The sequence below is a fragment of the Sesamum indicum genome, linkage group LG6 (assembly GCF_000512975.1).
Source record: "Sesamum indicum cultivar Zhongzhi No. 13 linkage group LG6, S_indicum_v1.0, whole genome shotgun sequence".
In the NCBI taxonomy this organism is placed as follows: Eukaryota; Viridiplantae; Streptophyta; class Magnoliopsida; order Lamiales; family Pedaliaceae; genus Sesamum; species Sesamum indicum.
Window position 1 is genome coordinate 17153317 of NC_026150.1, and position 18495 is coordinate 17171811.

Below are 18495 nucleotides of genomic sequence, written 5' to 3' on the forward strand. Positions count from 1 at the left end.
TTATATATAAATTATTTATAAATTGAGAAATTATATCTAACACTCTTAATGTTTGTTTGTACATAAATTAGTTAAAATTCATTGAATTTGTTAATATTAACAACAAAATAAAAAAAATTATATTTACCTCCAATTGATTCATTACTAATTTACTGTAGGTTAAATAAATCTTTTTATAATCAAATTACCATCATACGTCTTTATGTGTTAATGCATGTGATGAGGTATATCTTCACCATTATAAGGATAGTATAGTCGGGAAAAAATTGTTTGACCTGCACTAAGTCAGTAATAAATCAATTGAGGGTAAATATTACTTTTTATTAAGTTTTTTTTATTTTTTGTTAATATCAGCAAATTCAGTGAATTTTAATTAATGAAGGGATTTAATTGTTGGATGGAAGTAAACCTTAAAAGTGTTAGATGTAAATTCTTAAATCATAGGGAGTTTATGCGTGATTACACCAAAACTCAAGGGATGTGAGTATAATTATCTCTTATTTTAATTAATAGAATCTTACAATTAAGAGATTTTTTTTTATTTAAGTTAGTTGAGATACTATTTGACACGTAACAGGTCTAGCAGCACCACAATAGTCAAAAGATATTTAATGAAATTCTAAAACTAAAAAGGGATTGTCCTATAAAACAGGGATTAAAATTTTGATACTTAAATCAGTAATTGATTAACTGAAGAGATACTTGGAAAACTTGAAATAAAGTAAGAATAATGATGTAACAATCAATGTGAATTAGTGCAATACTGGAGTTTGAGAAGAAAATATGAGTGTGGAGTGCGAAATTGTGCCGGAAACTTGCTGCAAATCGAGAGAAAGACTATGTGAGAGTAAGTGATACAAGTTACCGTTATGGTCGTAGGGTAGCCTCTATTTATAGGCCGACTGGAAGTTATAAAAATAGTTGCAACTAAGTTATATCATTTAAAAGTTGCTTGAGTTAGCTTACTAACCAAAAACAAATAAAAATAATTATAATTTGGACTTTTCTGGATGGAGATATGACGGTTTGAATGAGTCATGACCAATCAACCCGAGTTTTGTAGAGTCTGTTTTACCTGTTGTTGCCAAGTTAGCCCCTACGAATCTACGGCAACTTCATTGAAAAAATGTCAGTATGATGTGTCCCAAGATATTAAGAACACGTGTGCCGTGAAATCCCAATTATCCGTTGAGTCATCTTTTTGTATTGAACTTGTTTTTGTGCCTACCAAACTAATACGAATACATGAACTATATGTTTATTACCTTGCTCATAGTCATCAAGGTCAATTCTGTTAGGCTGATCAGTGGGAACTACGTTCTTTATTTTGGGTCCAAAAGAAAAAATGAAATATAGGTATCATTATTTAATTTAGTCACTATAATTCTAGTAATTATTTGAGGACGTGAAATTTAATAATCCTAATAATTATTATCCTAAATTAAACTTGCATGCATTGTGAGTTGTGACGCCTTTCGGGCCCAAATTTTAACTGGACTTGAAATTTGATGTTCGAGCCCAGATTGTAATGGGCTTGGATTCTCCAAATAACGGGCCCAGTATATCCCTCCGGGGAATAGAAATAGATAAATATAACAGAAATAACTGACACACGTTTGAGGGAAGTCTTACTACCCATCACCATGGCGTATCAGCTTTGCTCTGCTCAACCTCATTTCTCCCTCAACAAATTTTCCTTTTCTTCTTCTTCTTCTACTAACAATTACAAAACCGCGTCATTTTATGCTTGTGCTCAAAACGCATCGCGCAGGATCGCCCTTCTCCAGCTCACCACTGGTAAGCGTTCACGATTTCTGAAATTTTTCGGATTTGTGTGTGGAAAATTCGCAGTTAATGTGTTGATAAATCGACGTAACAGTGGTTTATGGAATTATTCTATGTCTTTTTTGTATGAATTTTATGTTTTTGAGTGACTGAAATGCGAGCATTGGAGCTATGTTCATCCTGTCTGAAAATTAATAAACCGCACAATGAGGGTTTGCTGCTTTTATAGTTGTTTAATTGCTAGTTCTGAGCCAATTAAAGGGATTTTTCAAGTTAGCTGCCTCATTTTCATATATTTGTGTTGTTTACTCTCGTACGTGTTTTCAGCATCTGGTTGTGTCCTGGTGAAGGAGATCAATAAAATTTTGGGTTCTGTTTGTTTTGGTTTGTCTTTTTACTTTTGTTGAATTTTCTGGATTTTTTAACCAATTATCTTTGTGGTAAGATAAAACTTGGTACTGAGAGTTTAAGTTACTGATGTTTAATTCGTTACTCAGTTCTCTCTCAGTCAGAATTATTTGTTGCAAATGCACCAAAATTTTTAAGGACTGAGGGTAACTCAGAGACCAGCATGCTGATTGCGGATATAGCTCAAGAAACAACTTCCGTTACCGAGAAAGATGTGCTCGAGTGGACAAAGAGCGACAAAAGAAGATTGCTCCATGTTGTTTACCGTGTTGGTGATCTGGACAAGACTATAAAGTACACATCTTTTTTATCGTTTCCTTTTTTTCTGTTTTTCCCTCCTCTCTGTTTGTTTGCAGTTCTATGTTTAGGTTACATTTACCATGATATGGCTACAGATTCTACACAGAATGTTTGGGCATGAAACTGTTGAGACAACGTGATATCCCTGAGGAAAAATATTCAAATGCATTTGTTGGTTATGGACCTGAAGAGTCACACTTTGCTATGGAACTTACTTATAGTACATCCTCTTGAGTTCTCTTCACATATTTCTCAATGAGTTGAACTCCAAGGTACTACTTTAAATGCTGACTCTAACTGATTTTGCTTTCCAGATTATGGAGTTGACGGTTATGATATTGGAACAGGATTTGGACATTTTGGCATAGCAGTTGAAGATGTAAGTGAATTAACTGTAAAAGATACCATGATGCACTAACTTCCTTGTTCTAGTAAGCTGAAAAGGAATCCTCATATCAAGTTATCAGCCAAAACCAATTCCTATGTCAATTCTAGTCTTGGAATGTAAATGTTTCTAAAGAGATGTATATCTTTTTAAATAACCTTTGGCTATTAGTGATGATTGTGGCAGGCTTCTGGGGTGATAAGCAACATTTTCTTTCTAACATTCTTTTACTTCATAACTGCACAGAGATAAGTATTTATTTCAATTGTACTTCACTCAAACTTTTTGAAATCCTTTTGTAGGTTGCCAAAATGGTGGATCTAGTGAAATACAAGGGTGGCAGAGTGATCCAGGAACCCGGTCTAGTGGAAGGTGGAAATACAGTTATTGCCCTCGTCGAAGATCCAGATGACTACAACTGTAAGCTGATACAAAGAGGCCCTACTCCTGAGCCCCTATGTCAAGTAATGCTCCGAGTGGGAGATCTTGACCGTTCAATTAATTTCTACAGAAAGGTAAATTACCAGATTACCTAAAATCTCCAATTATGCTGGCCCATTTATGGGCCTCACATATTATAGAACATTTCTTAATCTCACTCACATTAACCTATGAAGGCTTTTGGCATGGAGCTTCTTCAGAAAAGCGACAACCCAGAGCACAGAGTGAGTAATAATGACTTATTTCCAGTGATGCTTCTTCAAGTGATGCTTGTATTGGCAAACTAATTTCAGACTCACTATCTCAAACATAAGCAATCTCAGGAATTGAGTCTTGTCATATAAGATTGTCAGCTACTGAACTTCCAAGTAAAAGTTCCGTTTGTTATTCAAGAATTTTACCAGTGAACATGAAGTTGGAAATTCTACTCTAAACATTCCCTTTTTCTCATAATTGGTGCAATTCAACTGGTTTATAAATTTTTTACTCTATTCTAGTCTTAATTTCTCACACTCTTGCATACAGTCTACAACAGCCATGATGGGTTATGGTCCTGAAGGTAAAAACACAGTTCTGGAGTTAACATATAATTATGGTGTCAGAGAATATACCAAAGGAAATGGATATGGCCAGGTACAATTTCTAACTTAGGTCTCATTCTGTAAAATATCAATATATTTCACAAATTTCTTGGGGGACTAAGTTACTTAAACTGACATCTAACCACAAGCGGTTACTTACATGTCAACAGATTGCCATTGGCACAGATAACGTTTATAAGACTGCAGAGGCTATAAAATTCTATGGAGGTGAAGTCATACGTGAACCTGGGCCTTTGCCAGGAATTAATACCAAAATCACAGTATGCTTGGATCCTGATGGTTGGAAAACAGTATGTTTTCAATTGTTTCAATATCATTTTAGTGCAAGTATAGATTTCCGTTCGTCATGCCCTTATTTCTTATATTATCCTAATCATTTGAGACAATATTCATTTTTTCCCGTGTTTATTTAGCTCTTTGTTAACTCACATGTGTCTCATACATACTGTTTAATCTCATCATTGCAGGTCTTTGTTGACAATATCGATTTTCTTAAGGAGCTACAGTGACAAGATTATCGCCGTCTTTATACCCATTATACTAATATGAGAAATCCCTTCCAAGACTAAATCCTTATTTACAGTAAACAAGTCCCAGTTTGTCAGATTAGATCTGGAAACAATTCAACATTAAAATATTGTGATCAAATTCCATCAACTAACTATTCTTAGTCTGTCAGAACTTGAGCATTCCAATTCTCCAACATCAAAAGACAGACATAAAATAATTTCTTTTTGAAAATCAAGGTCCATTTTTTTCCCATCTCATAAATTTTCCTCACTCAAAATCGCATCATATCACATGCATATGCAACATTTGTTGGATGCCTTCAACCCACATCTGTTTGTCCCCTTTGCTTCTGCATTCGAATTCGATTACTCTGTCAGCTGTTTGTATTGCAAAGTAAGCCATCTGCTCTTTATTCTCCATCTCTCGTCCAGGCCAAGCTGGGATGTCACTGTATATACCAGAGACCACACCTGCATCCAACAAGGTGTAATTTAGTTTTAAGGCTGAGAAAAAAAATTAAGGTATACGTTCACCTGTTACTGCATTTGTGTTCACATACATTTCTTTTTCTTAGTGAATGTTCCTCCCATGTGCTTGCTTTTCATTTTAGCCACCACCTGTTTCATTTTTCAGGTTTAATAAAATGTGAAAGAGCAGAAGGGAAGAACATACTACATTCTGAAATGCAGATGTGTTTCAAACATTAGAACCTTCGATGTAAAACATTTCCTGCTCTATTTTATCATGAGATAAAGTAATTGATATAACCAAGAGTGTCTTTCCTTGTACCTGCCAGTTCGAATTTATACTGAAGGAGACTTGCTTCCAGTGGAGATCTCCTGCATTAACCACAATTTTTTAGTCAACGTCTATCCTTTAGGACTTAAATATCGGTCCACTTCAATAGTTACCTTTCCTAGTGCGCTTAAGAAGTTCACCACCTCTGGAAACAAAATTTAGAGCTTGTGAGATATTTGATTCCTTTCCGTTCCAAACATTTTCATCTGTTAGGACAATGGTCCCAGCTCCATTCTCTCTGTTTAGCCTTGCCCTAAGCGTGGCAGCACCCCTTAAGGCTGTAGTATCAGAAATTAGTATTGCAAATAAGCACATAAGTATATTACTATGAATTTAAATTCCTTTATGATAACTTGGCAAACTGATACCTGTAGCAGCTCCAGCAGTGAGTGTCATGACATCGCCATTGGTCCTTGCATTAATTGCAGAAGTCACAACTGACAATATGTGATCATGATCTGCTCCCATATCCTCTGCAATTTCTATGCAGTGGGATGCAACAAGAGCTGCTGCAGATGCAATTGCGGTAGATGTCTTTGAAGACTTTTTATGTTTTGTGATTGATTTTTCTGGAGATGCTACTGACGAGGCTGCAAGAGCAGCCACTGCAGCAGCAACCCCCGCCACAGAAACGGCTGCATGCAATTGAGCATTTTGAGCTCTAATCTCCTGCTTTTTCCGCTCCTTTTGATCTTTTATCCATCGACCCATCGTTTTTCTCTTCATGATGCTCCTGTAGAACTGCTATAATAATACAATGAGTACGACCTTATGTTTATAGTTCCAAGTATGCTGACTATTCTGGTTGAGCTGGAAAATCATACCCCATTTCTGAGCAACTGTTGATTAGAAATAAATTCTGGGTTGAGTGCTTGATGCAGTAGAAATAGTTCCTGTACAAGTTGAGCTGTTTGTAAACACAGTGGATGACAGTGGTATTCTCGTGTTTCATATCCATAAGTTGTGCATTGGAGATAGTGACAGTAGTATATATATAACTATAGTGCAAATTAAGTTTGAAATCCAGCAAGGTAAATTAAAATCTTATATATATGGTGGTCAAGTCTAAGTTCTATCCTATAGTCTAGATGGGTCTGAAATAGAGCTGATGGGGGTTAATGCATCTATTTTGTGTTCCTAATGTTTCTTTAACTTGTAGTCAAGATTGACATAGAGTTGCAGAAGTACGATAGAGAGGCACTAGGGATTGTTACCTTGGCATCATCACTACCTCGTGGAGACATTGGAGGACTCTCTGAGGCTAATAAAGGTTGATTCTGCTGCAGCATGTAAATAATAGGTAAAGTTAAGAAGATTTTTCGGCACTAGTATAAGTGTCACACAAGTGGAAGTGCAGGAGACTCTTGTTTCAACTACTTGAGGACAAGCACAATGAAGTACATACAGAGAGCAAAGAGTTGCTACGGTCAGCTTGTGCTGTCTGGCTATCAGCACCTAATGGTGGCTCGTCAGCATGTTTTGTGTTGCATAGAGCCTTTGAGAGCTCCATGGCTGAAACACTCCATGATCTAGCCAAGTACTCCATGGACTCAGTCGGGGTTTCTGGTGGTGGGCATGCAACGGGCAGCCACTCCACCACATTTTCTTCCTCAATGTTTTCAAGCCTATTGGACCTACACATGGAGCCATCGGAGTTTATGGACACTGCAGCAATCAGAAACAAGAAGAAATAACTCAAGTGAGTTTCAATATCCTCCACTTTTTCAATGTTGAAAGAAACAACTCAAGGTCAAGATTTGTTCAAACTTACTCTCTTGCTCTACTAGTTTAAAATTAATGTGGATGAAGAAAACAAGCTCAAGGGGCAGATGATGATGAAGGAAGAAACAATGCAGGTATTTATTGGTAATTCCCTAAAGTTCCTTAAAATGAGTAAAATCAAAAAGAAAGATTCCATATGATAGTACTATATTGAGAAGTACATGAAAGGTTCCAAATAAAGTTGAGCAAACTTTGGCCCCAAATTGAGAGTGTCCCCCTCTGAAATTCTTTCACTTCTTTCTTTTCTGCTTGTTATGTGCGTAAAAGAATAAAGACTGTTTTTTCGAGCGGCGAGTTCATTATTACAAGGGATCTTTTTATGCCCATTAACACTGTATTAAAGTAAGAAAATTGGGGCCCTCCATCCAATATATGATGTCTGACCCAAAATTTTCATCAAGTTTTAAGCAGTTGGATTTTAGTACAATTCGTGGCTCTTGGGATGCTCTCCTCTCACCTCATTTTGCTTTGCAGTTTTTCTGCATTGACTTGTCAAATTCATCAAGTGCAGGAGGAGATGGATTGGCCTCCCTCTACTTCCTCATTGCTTATTCTTCATTGGTAACTGGAAAGGTATTTCAAAACCAAAGTGCTGGAATTTTTCATGTAACTATCGTATTTTCAAGAGTAGTGCAAGTATAAAAGTATTCTGAATTTTCACTTTCTTCAATTTTTATGTGAAGCGCTCTCTCTCTCTCTCTATATATATATATAAAGAAATCAAGCCACCTTTGTTAGCACAGGGTCCATTAAATGGCATTACTACTAGTTTAGTGAATAATAATGGCATGTTGATGAGCTTAATAATGATGGTAATTTTTAGTTTTCTAACTTGTAGGCAATCTTCTTATAGTGGAGTGTCTGCCTCTTTTTTGTTTTCTTAATTATTTTTGCTTTAAGTCTAATCAAGTACGTTTAACTTTGGTGCACTAATTACAAGGTCCCACGTTCCACTAATCATAGGAATCTGCTCTTTAATACCCCCACATCCAGAACCCAGTGGAAAAAAACTGAAAAGGGGCTACTCAACCTACTCACCGTCACCCATACTAATTAGTGCCAAATTAGAGGATGGTAATTGCACTAAATTATTTGGAAATCAAAAAAATAAAATGTTCTGATAAATAATTCATGGATTTATTTGAATGAATTCGAATTATATGCATTTTAATTCTTTTATCGCATGCTTCTAATAAGAGTTGCAATTTCAACTCAATTAGAGTTAATTTAAAATTTGAATTTCATGTGAATAATCTATTATCAGAATGCGGACAACAGTACTTCTCTCGTGGCCCGAAATTAAAAATAATTCTGATTAGCTTCAAGTTCCAAGTATAGTGCGCATAAAGTTAGCACTCGTGCACAAGAAATAAATCAAAAAGAAAAAAATCATGCACAAGAAATTCAAATATCCCATCAAGAAATTCTAGATGCAGCCAACCAACCCTTGTAAATCCTAATGAATCTCTAAGCCCTAAACCCTTATAAATTCAAGTCTATTTTGGTGAGGTGGCAAGTGGCAACCAGGTTTTCACTTGAATTTAAGAAGAGATAACTGTTGTATCAAGTATGACCTGCAGATGTAATAATTCATTATAAGTACTGTAAAATTTGTATTATTCTATTACAACGTGATTTCTAGTTGAGATATTAGAATATTGGCACATGGATAATGAGGGTCGAATAATTTAAATGAATTACAAGTTGAAGTTGACTAAACACCTACCTACCCTCCCTCCATCTTACGTACACCCAAATTAGACGACATTATTAGTGAGACGAATGTTAGAGGCTGGAGGATTAACACAAATCCCATATTAGATTAAGAAATTGCACCATTTCTTCCACAAGTTTAAGAGGCCCATCTTTATCCCAATTTTTGCATGCCATGCACATTGATAGACCTACAAACCACATATCAAACAAGCGACATGCTTTTCATTTCACATCTCCACATTAAAACATAGAACACAAAATACCTTCTGCACCAAGATGCCGCGAGAAGTTACACAGAAAGCCAAAAATGATAAGTGACACTCAAGAAAACCTAAACCACAGGCAGCAAAGAAGAGGGACAGTCTCACCCTCTCAGAACACAACTCTCTCCAACCTCAGCAATGAGACTCAACGGCAGTTTTTCAGGCTACCTTCAAGCGGATGGCAGCATCAAAGGCACAAGATTTGGCAATTGGAGATGACTATGGCGCGAGAAGGTAGAGAGTACTGAGGAGACAATTGAATGAACAGCCAGCCATGTTCTTTCACTTTCTTCGCTCTTTGGTAGAATAATTCAGAATACATTTACATAATTAAACAAATAAAATATCCTACTAAATAAGTAATTAATGTGAGAATATGTTATTTATATGTATACTCATTGAAAATATATTGATTTGATATGACCGTAAATTTAATATAAAGACAACCTCGTAACAAGTACTGTAAAATCTGTATCATCTATTACTTGGTGATTTCTAATAGCATTAAATGAAGTTGGCTTGTACACGATGGCCCAAAAACGAGAAAATTATACAAATAAACAAACTTTGCCAAGTCTCACGGAAGCTATATTAAATTATGTATATATCACGAATCTGGATCTTGATTCTGAATCAATATTTAAAGTCATGTGCATATGTGCACTCCAAATTTTATACACATTTCGAAATGTTTCACAGCTTTGACATTTGACCTTTAAAACTTTCCTCTCGACGTGATTTCTGCTAATAGTGTCTTCTCTTTAAGTGAGTGTGTGTGCGCTTGCGAAGTGAAATGGAGAGTTGTTGCGAAGAGAAGAAAACATTAATGGCAGTAAAGCCTCTCTTGGAGAAAACCAGGAAAAGAGGTGGCTTCAAGACTTTGCCGTTCATCTTAGGCAAGTACACTTCACTGATTTCTTTATATATTCTCATCGTATTTCATGAATCTTTACATTTACGTGAATTCGTGGGCTGCTTCTAATTTACTGGTTGCCGATTCTCACGACTAATGGGATGTTGACTTTGTTTGCCGTGGTGTTTTCCGACAGTGAATGATGTGTTGGAGAAGATGGCAACATTTGGGGTGATGACGAACATGATATTGTATCTGGTGAATGAATATCACATGGAAATGACTACAGCTTCCAACATATTGTTTTTGTGGACAGCAGCCAACAATTTCATGCCCGTTCTTTGTGCTGCCATTGCGGATTCTTACTTGGGCAAGTTCTATATCATCGGACTCGGATCTATTGTATACGTGATGGTAAATATTAGTCATGTGCTGATAGATTGAAAAGCGAATCTTTATCTCAAACAATTTGTGCTGATTATCAAATTTACTAATGAAGGGGATGGTTCTTTTATGGTCAACTGCATTGATTGCACAAGCACGGCCACCTCCATGTGATCAATCAAGCGACAGCTGCAGCCCCCCGACGTTTTTGCAGTCCATGGTCCTGTGTTCATCTCTTGGGCTCATTGCCGTTGGAGCAGGGGGGATCAGGGCTTCTTCCATGGCTTTTGGAGCAGACCAATTGGAAAATGAAGAGGGCAAGGAGAATTCTGGTGTGGGCGAGAGCTACTTCAGTTGGTACTACACCTTGTACTTGATCGCTATCTTAATGGGCAACACTTGTGTCGTTTATGTCCAAGACAACATGGGATGGAAAGTTGGTTTTGCTTTCCCTTCTGTGCTTACGATGTTTGGCACTGTTTCATTCTTCTTGGGGTCTCCGTTCTATGTCCAAGTGCAGACAAATACAAGCTTAGTCACTGGCCTTTTTCAAGTGCTCGTGGCTTCTTACAGGAACCGACAATTCAAATTACCATCGGATGCCACCACAAACATAACCTACTACCACAAGAATGGCCTAGCTCCTGGTTTTCCCAGTAGCAAACTAAGGTGAGATATATACCTGTTTTAAAATCCACAAACTCATAGACTTGATTCAAACATGCCAGTCATCAACATATGCGCCATGACATCTGCATCAATGCTGGTTGTCTTCAGGTTTCTGAATAAGGCTTGCATCGTCAGAGATCCACAGAAAGACCTGACTCCCGATGGAAGAGCCAGAGATCCGTGGAGCCTTTGCACCATAGTTCAAGTAGAAGAGCTCAAAGCATTACTCAGGGTAATTCCCATATGGTCCTCAGGAATGATAATGTTTGTAGATCTCTCCCAGAACTCTTTTCCAGTACTCCAAGCAACTGAAACAAATAGGCGTATTACTTCAGGGTTTATGATTCCAGCAGCCTCTCTTCAAACAATCACCATTATCTCTACTATACTATGGGTTGGTCTCAAAGATAGCGTATTTCTTCCTTTGGCATCTCGAGTCACGGGAAGACCTGTTAATATAAGCACTACAAGAAGAATGGGAATTGGTATATTTCTCTCCTGCATAGCCATGATGGTGACAGCAGCTGTAGAGAGCATGCGTAGGGGTCGAGCAATAAAGGATGGAAACAGCTCGGAGCATCACTTAATATCAGTTCTGTGGTTGGTTCCACAATATTGCCTCAGCGGGTTGTCAGATGGTTTTAACGAGATAACTCAAAACGAGTTCTATTATTCTGAACTCCCAAGAAGTATGTCCAGCATAGCTTCCAATTTAAGTGGACTTGGGTTTGCTGTTGGGAGCTTGTTAGCCAGCTTTGTTATGAACATGGTTGACAGTATATCAAAAGCAAGGGGGCGACAGAGCTGGATCACAAGCGATATTAACAAGGGTCGCTATGATTGCTATTACTTGGTTCTTGCTGGATTGAGTATGGCTAATACGGTTTATTATCTTGTTTGTCGTAGGGCTTATGGTCCTTTAAAAGCAGAAAGAAGACTGAAGGAACACGAGGATGAGTTGTGAACTGTAAAACTCTTGTTTACTACTAAGATAACATGGATGCAGTCTCAGAAATATCATTGAACCTGCTTCAGGATGATGAAGTGGGGTTGCTAGTTCTTCCTATTCCTATGTATTTCATAGAAACATGATTAACCACTGCAATCAATGCACTATTTACAAGCCGGGAGGTCTGAGGAAAGGCGCCAAACCAAACATCCCTTCTACATCAACTGGAAGCCCCACTACACGTTTAATAATCTCTGGTGTTTGAGTCTTGCCTTTCCATGTGGTGAACCATGGTCCTCCTCCAACCTCTACAGCTGCCATGTTACTCGTAACATCCAAAATAACCTGACAAGCAAAGAAAATGGAAATAAGAAAGCAACGGGGCAAATAGATTTGACTTCAACATTTTAGTAGCTGTATCTTGTAAAATTTAAATAGCCACGGCGTAGATGTTGAATTCCTAAATTACTTCACATTCTTTTCGAAAAGACAAAAGAAGCACCGAAGTTGCCACATAGGGGGGATCTCAAAGGCCATTCCTCCAGACATGTTATCTCATCTAATCCACATCACACCCCTCCACAATTTTTAGAGTCACAATATCAGAAAAAGGCTTAATACATAAACGATAGTTTTAGTCAACATAATGACATAAGCAGAAAGTTCATTTTGGGGTCAAGTAATTTACATGAAACATTTTGTATAGGTTTTAGTCACTATCAAAAAAGTATACTGTACCTTTCCTTCACTTCCATCGTAGCGCCGTTCCCACAATCGCAGTCTTAAGTCAGCAAAACACGTGTCCTTGCAAACTGGAGCAAGCCCTGCCTCAGTGGTGGGAGCACGAAGTGTTGTGCCAGGATCTTTTGTTGTCGCTTCTAATTCCACCTGCTCAGATCAACTTCTGAGAAACAATCCAACATAATCTTTGTGCAAGTTCAACTTGAATGCACCCAGGAAAAGGCAGAAAATCATGTTTAGATTATTTCTTGCAGTTTTCAGGCTAGACCGTAGAAAAAAAATTAACTTAATGTAAATTCATAAAGGAACTATGCACAAGTGTCATACAAGAGGATAAAAATATATCCTGAATGATGAATGTAATTACCGTGTACATTTCATTCTCTGCAGAAATGGACCAATGACCCCATGGAGCAATTTCCCAGTTAACCACTCCATTCCATGGTACAAATTCATAAAAAGCCCCATCATAATGAACTCCAAACTGCATGGACAATATGATAAATGGATATTCTTCTATAGGGAACGAATGCATAAACCAGCAGAATCACTGATGAAGACAACAACATGCATTATAACACATCTTCTGAATTAACACTTCCCCAGCTTCCATCATGACTGAGAAAGTTCCCTCCAAGAAACTAAAAATGAACAATCAAATACAAAAAAATTGAAATATATCTTGAACCCTGTACTACTTCATATATACGAATATGTATATACATATACATATATGTGTGTCTGTGTGTAAACATATATAACGAACCAGCTAAAAATTGCCAAAGCGGGTGCAGGATGCCAAACATACACATACAACTACGTGATAACAGTTTTTAGAACTCAGTTCACTGAAACAGGTATCTTCTGACCATTTCTTGCTCTACAGCATTTTTCCTTGACCATATCTTGTATAATTTATTCCAATTATCATACACAAGACCAAAACAAAAGCAGGATCCACATTATAGACAAGTACCAGGGCAGCATTCTCAAAAGTCTCACTCAACCCAGGCACCTGCCTCAATCCACCAGCAGCAGTCAAAGCAACTTCTCCATCCGCTCCTTCAAAGACATTACATTGCACCTAAAAAGAAGAACAGACACTAAGCATGGATGAAATATGATGCAAAAGGATGAATCAATAAATAGTCTAGTAAAAGATTTAACTCATCTTATGTGAGATTTTATTTTATCCTCGAAATCATTAGAAATCATCACCAACAATTAGGCTAATGTCAATAAATAGAAAGTTACGTAAGGGCCAATTCACATGAACAATCTGCATCTTCTGTTATTTAGTCAACTAGAGAATCTGCTCTGACGAAGAAATAAGAAACATAATCAGTAATTGATAACCATGTACCCAGAACCACTTCCTGGGGAAGCCCGCACCCCAATTCTTTTCAGAATATGACGGAGCATTTTTAAACTCGTATAGCTTATCATCCCATTCAATCCAACCTACAGTAAGAAAACAAAGAAAGATTAGCTCACAATAATGAAAGAAAGTAATAATTTCTTTCCTCATATGTTATGCAGCAAAGGAAAAGGGATAAAAGTGAAGCCTAGAATGTGCCATGTATTGTGTGTTTAGCTCCAATTGGAGCCATGATATGTAAAACCAATAAAGAAAAATTTATTACTTTCCTAAGATCAAACCCAAATGCTGTCCAGATTATAGGACATCAACAACCATGGAGGTTCTAAGATGGCAAATAAATACTTCTTCAATCAGCAAACTATGTGAAGCCACTGAAAGAGAAGTTTATCAAGAACATGGCCTTAACTAGTAACATACTCAGATAAGACACAAGCTTTATCAGATGGCACGGAGATGCAAAGTATCTTTCTTGCTCATGCATCAACTTCATAGAGTTGCTTTCTACAATGGAAGGCTACATCACTCGAAGTGTACAGTATGATTTGCTACCAAGGGCTACAACTAGAAGAACACATATTATATATGTGTTTAGTCTTTTGCTATCACCAGTCTTAATATTGGAGAACTTAAGGTCAACAGGTGCAAAAGAAAATTTTAGGAAATACAAGCAAAGACCTGTTGAAAGTCCGCCTGCCATGCATATCTGCCAGTGAGGTTCAAAGACGGGAAATGCAGCAAGCCATCCTGCCGTCGACTTTTGCTTGGACCCAACATTTCCCCATCCATAAACAGGACGGGTGCTGTATGCCCAGCGTGCAGTCTTCACAATCTCGGTGTAATTCGTCCTGTCAAGCTAAATCATGTCAAAACAAGCAACATATAAATGGTTAAAGAAGTTCCAAACATATAGATAAAAAGTTGCTATTGTAGCATGTATAGAAAAGTTCAACAGTTAGAAGTTATGTGGATTTCGCTTGTAATTCGAAGAAGGGCGCTTATCAGAACTACAATCTCAGAAGTGCTCTGTTTAAGAAATTAGTTGTTCAATAATGAAAAGCGTAGAGAAATCCAGGTTAAAATGCTTCAAAATGAGTGCAAAGACCAATGAATGAGAACAGGCTGGAAGCATCCTTCACCTTATTTGGTTTCATCTTCCCATAGCCAACCTGATTAAATTGGCAAAAACTCCAAATAGTTCCAGCCATAGGTACTCGGAGCTAAAATGGGTACTTTGATATGGAACTGGAAGAATTGGAAAAATCTAAAAATGCCAGTTAGATGCAATGTGCCATGATATTAAATATTGTCAAGAAGGTTTACCTTCCATCGTCACGAATAAAGCCTTGGTGCCAAAGTGGGGTTACTTGGAAGCCCTCCACAACTCTTCGGTTGAACTCCTGACAATCAACTTGATTCAGTTACCTTCAAAACTACTATGTTTGAAGCCACCTTATGATATGGAAAGGCCTTAACTCGATTAAACTAGTAAAAGTCTGCTTGTTAAGATGAAATTATTGTAAAACAACAGCAATTTTAGTGATTTTCAATACAAGTGCCTCAGACTAGGCGATTTGGGGAGGGTGAGAAATTAGGCAGAAAATGAGGAGGAAATAGTTAAATTGTTCAAGTAAAGCATGAATAAGCATTTTGTTCACAGTTCTTAAATGGTTTCGGACTGTGTCAATAAGAAAATATGATGTGGAAAAACTCAAAAACATGTTGTAAGCAATACTAACCAGACACAAGTTAGACCTAACACCTATATAGAGGAAGAGAACGAAGAGGACTCATGCTGACCTGTGGAGGTATCTCTTTCTTTGGAGGCTGCATCTTCTCTTGTGCCACAAAAGTATTACCTAGCGTCAGCTCATCCCTGTCTACCAAACAGAATATCAATTACACGACCACATTAAAAAGAATATTAATAATGACTGAATGCCCATCAAACATCTACTAGGTTCCCTCTTTCCCATGGCTCATAGATATTTGATTTCCCTCTAAAATTTAAAAAATAAACACTCTTGATGGGCAACATTGAGCAGATGAGCTTTCGCTGAACAGAAACATTGGTTGATAGACAGTAGCAATTTATATATTTATTACAAAGAGACATACTTCCCCAAAAGTTCTGAGATTCTTCAGTGTACTGACAAATATACTTGTCATCAGCCCCTAGAATTTGAGCTCCAACACCAGTAAATCGAGGTCCATACTGTACCTCCTCCAGTGTGCTTAATTTTTTGCGAAATGCTGGGTTCTCAACAGAATACATGAAGCAGAAACTCTGTCTACATTCTGGTATTGACACCTTGAAGTACCAGCCCTCAAAAAATTTCCGAGAAGTCCCATCAAAATGGTACCTGAGAAAAGAAATATGATAAAGAGGAAAAGAAAATTGAGGACAACATGCATCAAGCAGCACACAGAAAAATTAATTTTATTTTCCCCCTCCACTAAGTTGATGATTATTTACTCCTGGATGTTATATTGATCATATATATGCTAAAATATGTATCTACTATCTACTGACATGAACTTGGACACAGACTCGATTAAGGTAAAACATGTAATTCAATATGTAGTAACAACTTTGTAATGAAGCTGTCCCTAATCACACCTTCAACCAATTGCTTAAATATGCATATTTGTCCTATGAAATATGTCTATACCCACATCGAAACTAAGTAAATACTAATGATCAGATGCATTCTCTATCTCAATAGGGGTATCCAAGATACAAGCTGTAACGTGTAGCTTTTGCCACAGAAGTCAATCTTCAGTCTTACCTTTTCATCACGAGATGTAAACTGAATAAAATTCTAAACCTACTGGATCTCAGCTTGAACTGAATTTGAGCTTGCAAAATATGTGCTCATGCAAATCTATACACTTCGTCTCTACAACAACTCCCGAAGCTTGAAATTTGAAGTCAAGCAGACACCAGATTGACAACCCAAATCAAAATGTCAATAATATCAAATCAATAAAGCAAACAATTTACGAAAGCCCGAACGTAACTAGTACTGAACAAAAATCACAAGTGTTTTCCAGCACATACAGAGCAGCAATATTCAGAATCGTGCAATTCATAACAATAAATCAACAGCCTTTCTATCACCTGCAATTTTTTTCACTTTCACAAACAAAAAGCTACGAACTTCGAAGTAGCGCCGCATAACAAAGTAACAGAAGAAAAAAAAGATCAAAAATTACCCGCTGTGAGGAGTTCGGATTGGGCGATTAGGAGGCGTCGGCTCATAGACAGGTTCCACATGAACAATCTCCTTTCTAGGCTCATCAACTAGAGAGGAACTAATCGAGTCGGCTCCGAACACGGATTTTACTGCAAACGGGTGGCGGAATTTTTTCCCGAAACGCAGCTCCGGTGCTGAAAATTGAAGTCTTGCGGCAGCTTTATGAGGAATCATCAACGAATTAAAACATGGACAGTTGGCCATCGCAGCAAGACTCTCCATTGCGAAGAGTACGAGGAGAGGAGAAAGACACTGGAATGTTTAACTCTTACCTGTGAAGGTGTATGAATCTGTGTATGAGGCGGAGAAACAAAGAGGCGGAACGGCAGCGACACTTGGTAACATGTGGCTTTACGTGGCGTAGTAGAAATCATGATTCAACATTAATATTTGCCATAAACGATGAGAATTTTGAAACTTCACGCATTAACACCACTCAAACTCATAACCTTTAATTATGAATCTTCGTTTTGTCATCTAAATTAGGTCTTATGAAGTATTATCCACACTATCTTATTATATCATGGGCTTTTTATTGTTAAATTTTCTTGAATCTGAGGGGATTGGTTTCTTTTTTCTTTTTATTTTTGGAACAATAAGTTGTGCTTAATTAAGGGTGGGATCATTTTTCAATTTGATACGGGTCGGAGAAGTATGCAAATTAGGTGAATGTCAGGAGCAAATATTTTAAATTCACTAATAAATATTGCATAATTTTACATAAATACAACATTATTTCGGAGTAATAATAAAAATAGTTTTTCAATTATTTCACATAACTAGACCTATCTTTCACAAATAATAGGCAAGATCAAGAAGATGATGTTCCATTTCACTGTAATTCAGTTTGGCCCCTGAGCTGTTGCATTTTCACTCTCACCTTCTTCAGATGCCTTCCAAAATGGGCTTTGAAGCTAATGACATATGAACAAATAACCGCATGAAGCTTAAGAGAGTGATCACAAATGCCAACTCAATGTTTGATTTTACATCGGCAAGATACCAAGAAATGAACACTAAGGCATCATACATGTCGACAATGGCAATCAAGAGTAGCATGATGCAGAATGCAAGAAGAAGGCATATCAAGATGACGAAAGTAACAAGAAGAAGAACACAAGATATGAATGAAGCATGAAGAAGTGAGAGGAGGATGAGATCATGATTTGGTATCATCGAACGATGGTTTTGCGCAGGGGGCAGAAGAGAAAGAAAATAAACAATGTGTTTTTGTCCAAAGAGAGGAGGGAACTTACTTTTTATTTGGGAACAAG

At 37.2% G+C, this 18495-nt stretch overlaps 4 protein-coding genes and 1 long non-coding RNA gene across 8 annotated transcripts; 3 read left to right on the forward strand and 2 right to left on the reverse strand.

The window, feature by feature from the left end:
* Window positions 1625-4530, forward strand: LOC105164752 (putative lactoylglutathione lyase). The gene is made up of 9 exons (XM_011083501.2): window positions 1625-1797; window positions 2283-2487; window positions 2589-2713; window positions 2808-2872; window positions 3181-3393; window positions 3496-3543; window positions 3845-3952; window positions 4071-4211; window positions 4389-4530. The coding sequence occupies exons 1-9, from the start codon at window positions 1644-1646 to the stop codon at window positions 4428-4430; spliced, it is 1101 nt and encodes a 366-aa protein (XP_011081803.1). The 5' UTR covers window positions 1625-1643; the 3' UTR covers window positions 4431-4530.
* Window positions 4629-7091, reverse strand: LOC105164751 (VAN3-binding protein). Of its 2 annotated transcripts, none has more exons than XM_020694187.1 (9): window positions 7001-7091; window positions 6635-6894; window positions 6444-6506; window positions 6054-6122; window positions 5598-5970; window positions 5343-5507; window positions 5221-5270; window positions 4991-5048; window positions 4629-4901 (listed from the first exon to the last, which is right to left on the reverse strand). In XM_020694187.1, coding segments are annotated over exons 1-9 (1227 nt in total). In that variant the 5' UTR covers window positions 7002-7091; the 3' UTR covers window positions 4629-4713. The 2 variants fall into 2 exon arrangements, with proteins under 2 accessions (XP_020549846.1, XP_011081802.1); XM_011083500.2 differs by having other exon boundaries at window positions 6444-6509.
* On the forward strand, window positions 6788-7616 carry LOC110012083. Its single transcript, XR_002287182.1, has 3 exons — window positions 6788-6928; window positions 7017-7085; window positions 7486-7616. It is a non-coding gene; the product is annotated as an uncharacterized LOC110012083 (long non-coding RNA).
* Window positions 9618-11887, forward strand: LOC105164754 (protein NRT1/ PTR FAMILY 1.2-like). The gene is made up of 3 exons (XM_011083504.2): window positions 9618-10257; window positions 10343-10896; window positions 11005-11887. Exons 1-3 carry the CDS (start codon window positions 10060-10062, stop codon window positions 11858-11860), a joined length of 1608 nt encoding a protein of 535 aa, XP_011081806.1. The 5' UTR covers window positions 9618-10059; the 3' UTR covers window positions 11861-11887.
* Window positions 11851-17699, reverse strand: LOC105164753 (probable tocopherol cyclase, chloroplastic). Of its 3 annotated transcripts, XM_020694152.1 has the most exons (11): window positions 17494-17699; window positions 17181-17379; window positions 16083-16327; window positions 15765-15844; window positions 15288-15364; window positions 14643-14812; window positions 13950-14047; window positions 13563-13670; window positions 12954-13070; window positions 12584-12733; window positions 11851-12190 (listed from the first exon to the last, which is right to left on the reverse strand). In XM_020694152.1, the coding sequence occupies exons 1-11, from the start codon at window positions 17564-17566 to the stop codon at window positions 12014-12016; spliced, it is 1494 nt and encodes a 497-aa protein (XP_020549811.1). In that variant the 5' UTR covers window positions 17567-17699; the 3' UTR covers window positions 11851-12013. The 3 variants fall into 3 exon arrangements, with proteins under 3 accessions (XP_020549811.1, XP_020549812.1, NP_001291340.1); XM_020694153.1 differs by lacking the exon at window positions 12954-13070; NM_001304411.1 differs by lacking the exon at window positions 17494-17699 and having other exon boundaries at window positions 11852-12190; window positions 17181-17491.

Bases quoted from the DNA above. Each gene is read 5' to 3' on its own strand.
- LOC105164752 (XM_011083501.2), top strand. From the start codon at position 1,644: ATGGCGTATCAGCTTTGCTCTGCTCAACCTCATTTCTCCCTCAACAAA. The intron at 2,873-3,180 runs GTAAGTGAATTA...ATCCTTTTGTAG, and splicing joins TTGGCATAGCAGTTGAAGAT to GTTGCCAAAATGGTGGATCT. The intron at 3,953-4,070 runs GTACAATTTCTA...ACATGTCAACAG, and splicing joins AAGGAAATGGATATGGCCAG to ATTGCCATTGGCACAGATAA.
- LOC105164751 (XM_011083500.2), bottom strand. The intron at 6,123-6,443 runs GTAACAATCCCT...CAACTTGTACAG, and splicing joins GAGGTAGTGATGATGCCAAG to GAACTATTTCTACTGCATCA. The intron at 5,049-5,220 runs GTACAAGGAAAG...AAAATGAAACAG, and splicing joins GTATAAATTCGAACTGGCAG to GTGGTGGCTAAAATGAAAAG.
- LOC105164754 (XM_011083504.2), top strand. From the start codon at position 10,060: ATGGCAACATTTGGGGTGATGACGAACATGATATTGTATCTGGTGAAT. The intron at 10,258-10,342 runs GTAAATATTAGT...TTACTAATGAAG, and splicing joins GATCTATTGTATACGTGATG to GGGATGGTTCTTTTATGGTC. The intron at 10,897-11,004 runs GTGAGATATATA...GGTTGTCTTCAG, and splicing joins TTTCCCAGTAGCAAACTAAG to GTTTCTGAATAAGGCTTGCA.
- LOC105164753 (XM_020694152.1), bottom strand. From the start codon at position 17,566: ATGTTACCAAGTGTCGCTGCCGTTCCGCCTCTTTGTTTCTCCGCCTCA. The intron at 14,048-14,642 runs GTCTTTGCTTGT...TTCTTACTGTAG, and splicing joins GGCAGGCGGACTTTCAACAG to GTTGGATTGAATGGGATGAT. The intron at 12,191-12,583 runs GTACAGTATACT...TTTGCTTGTCAG, and splicing joins ACGATGGAAGTGAAGGAAAG to GTTATTTTGGATGTTACGAG.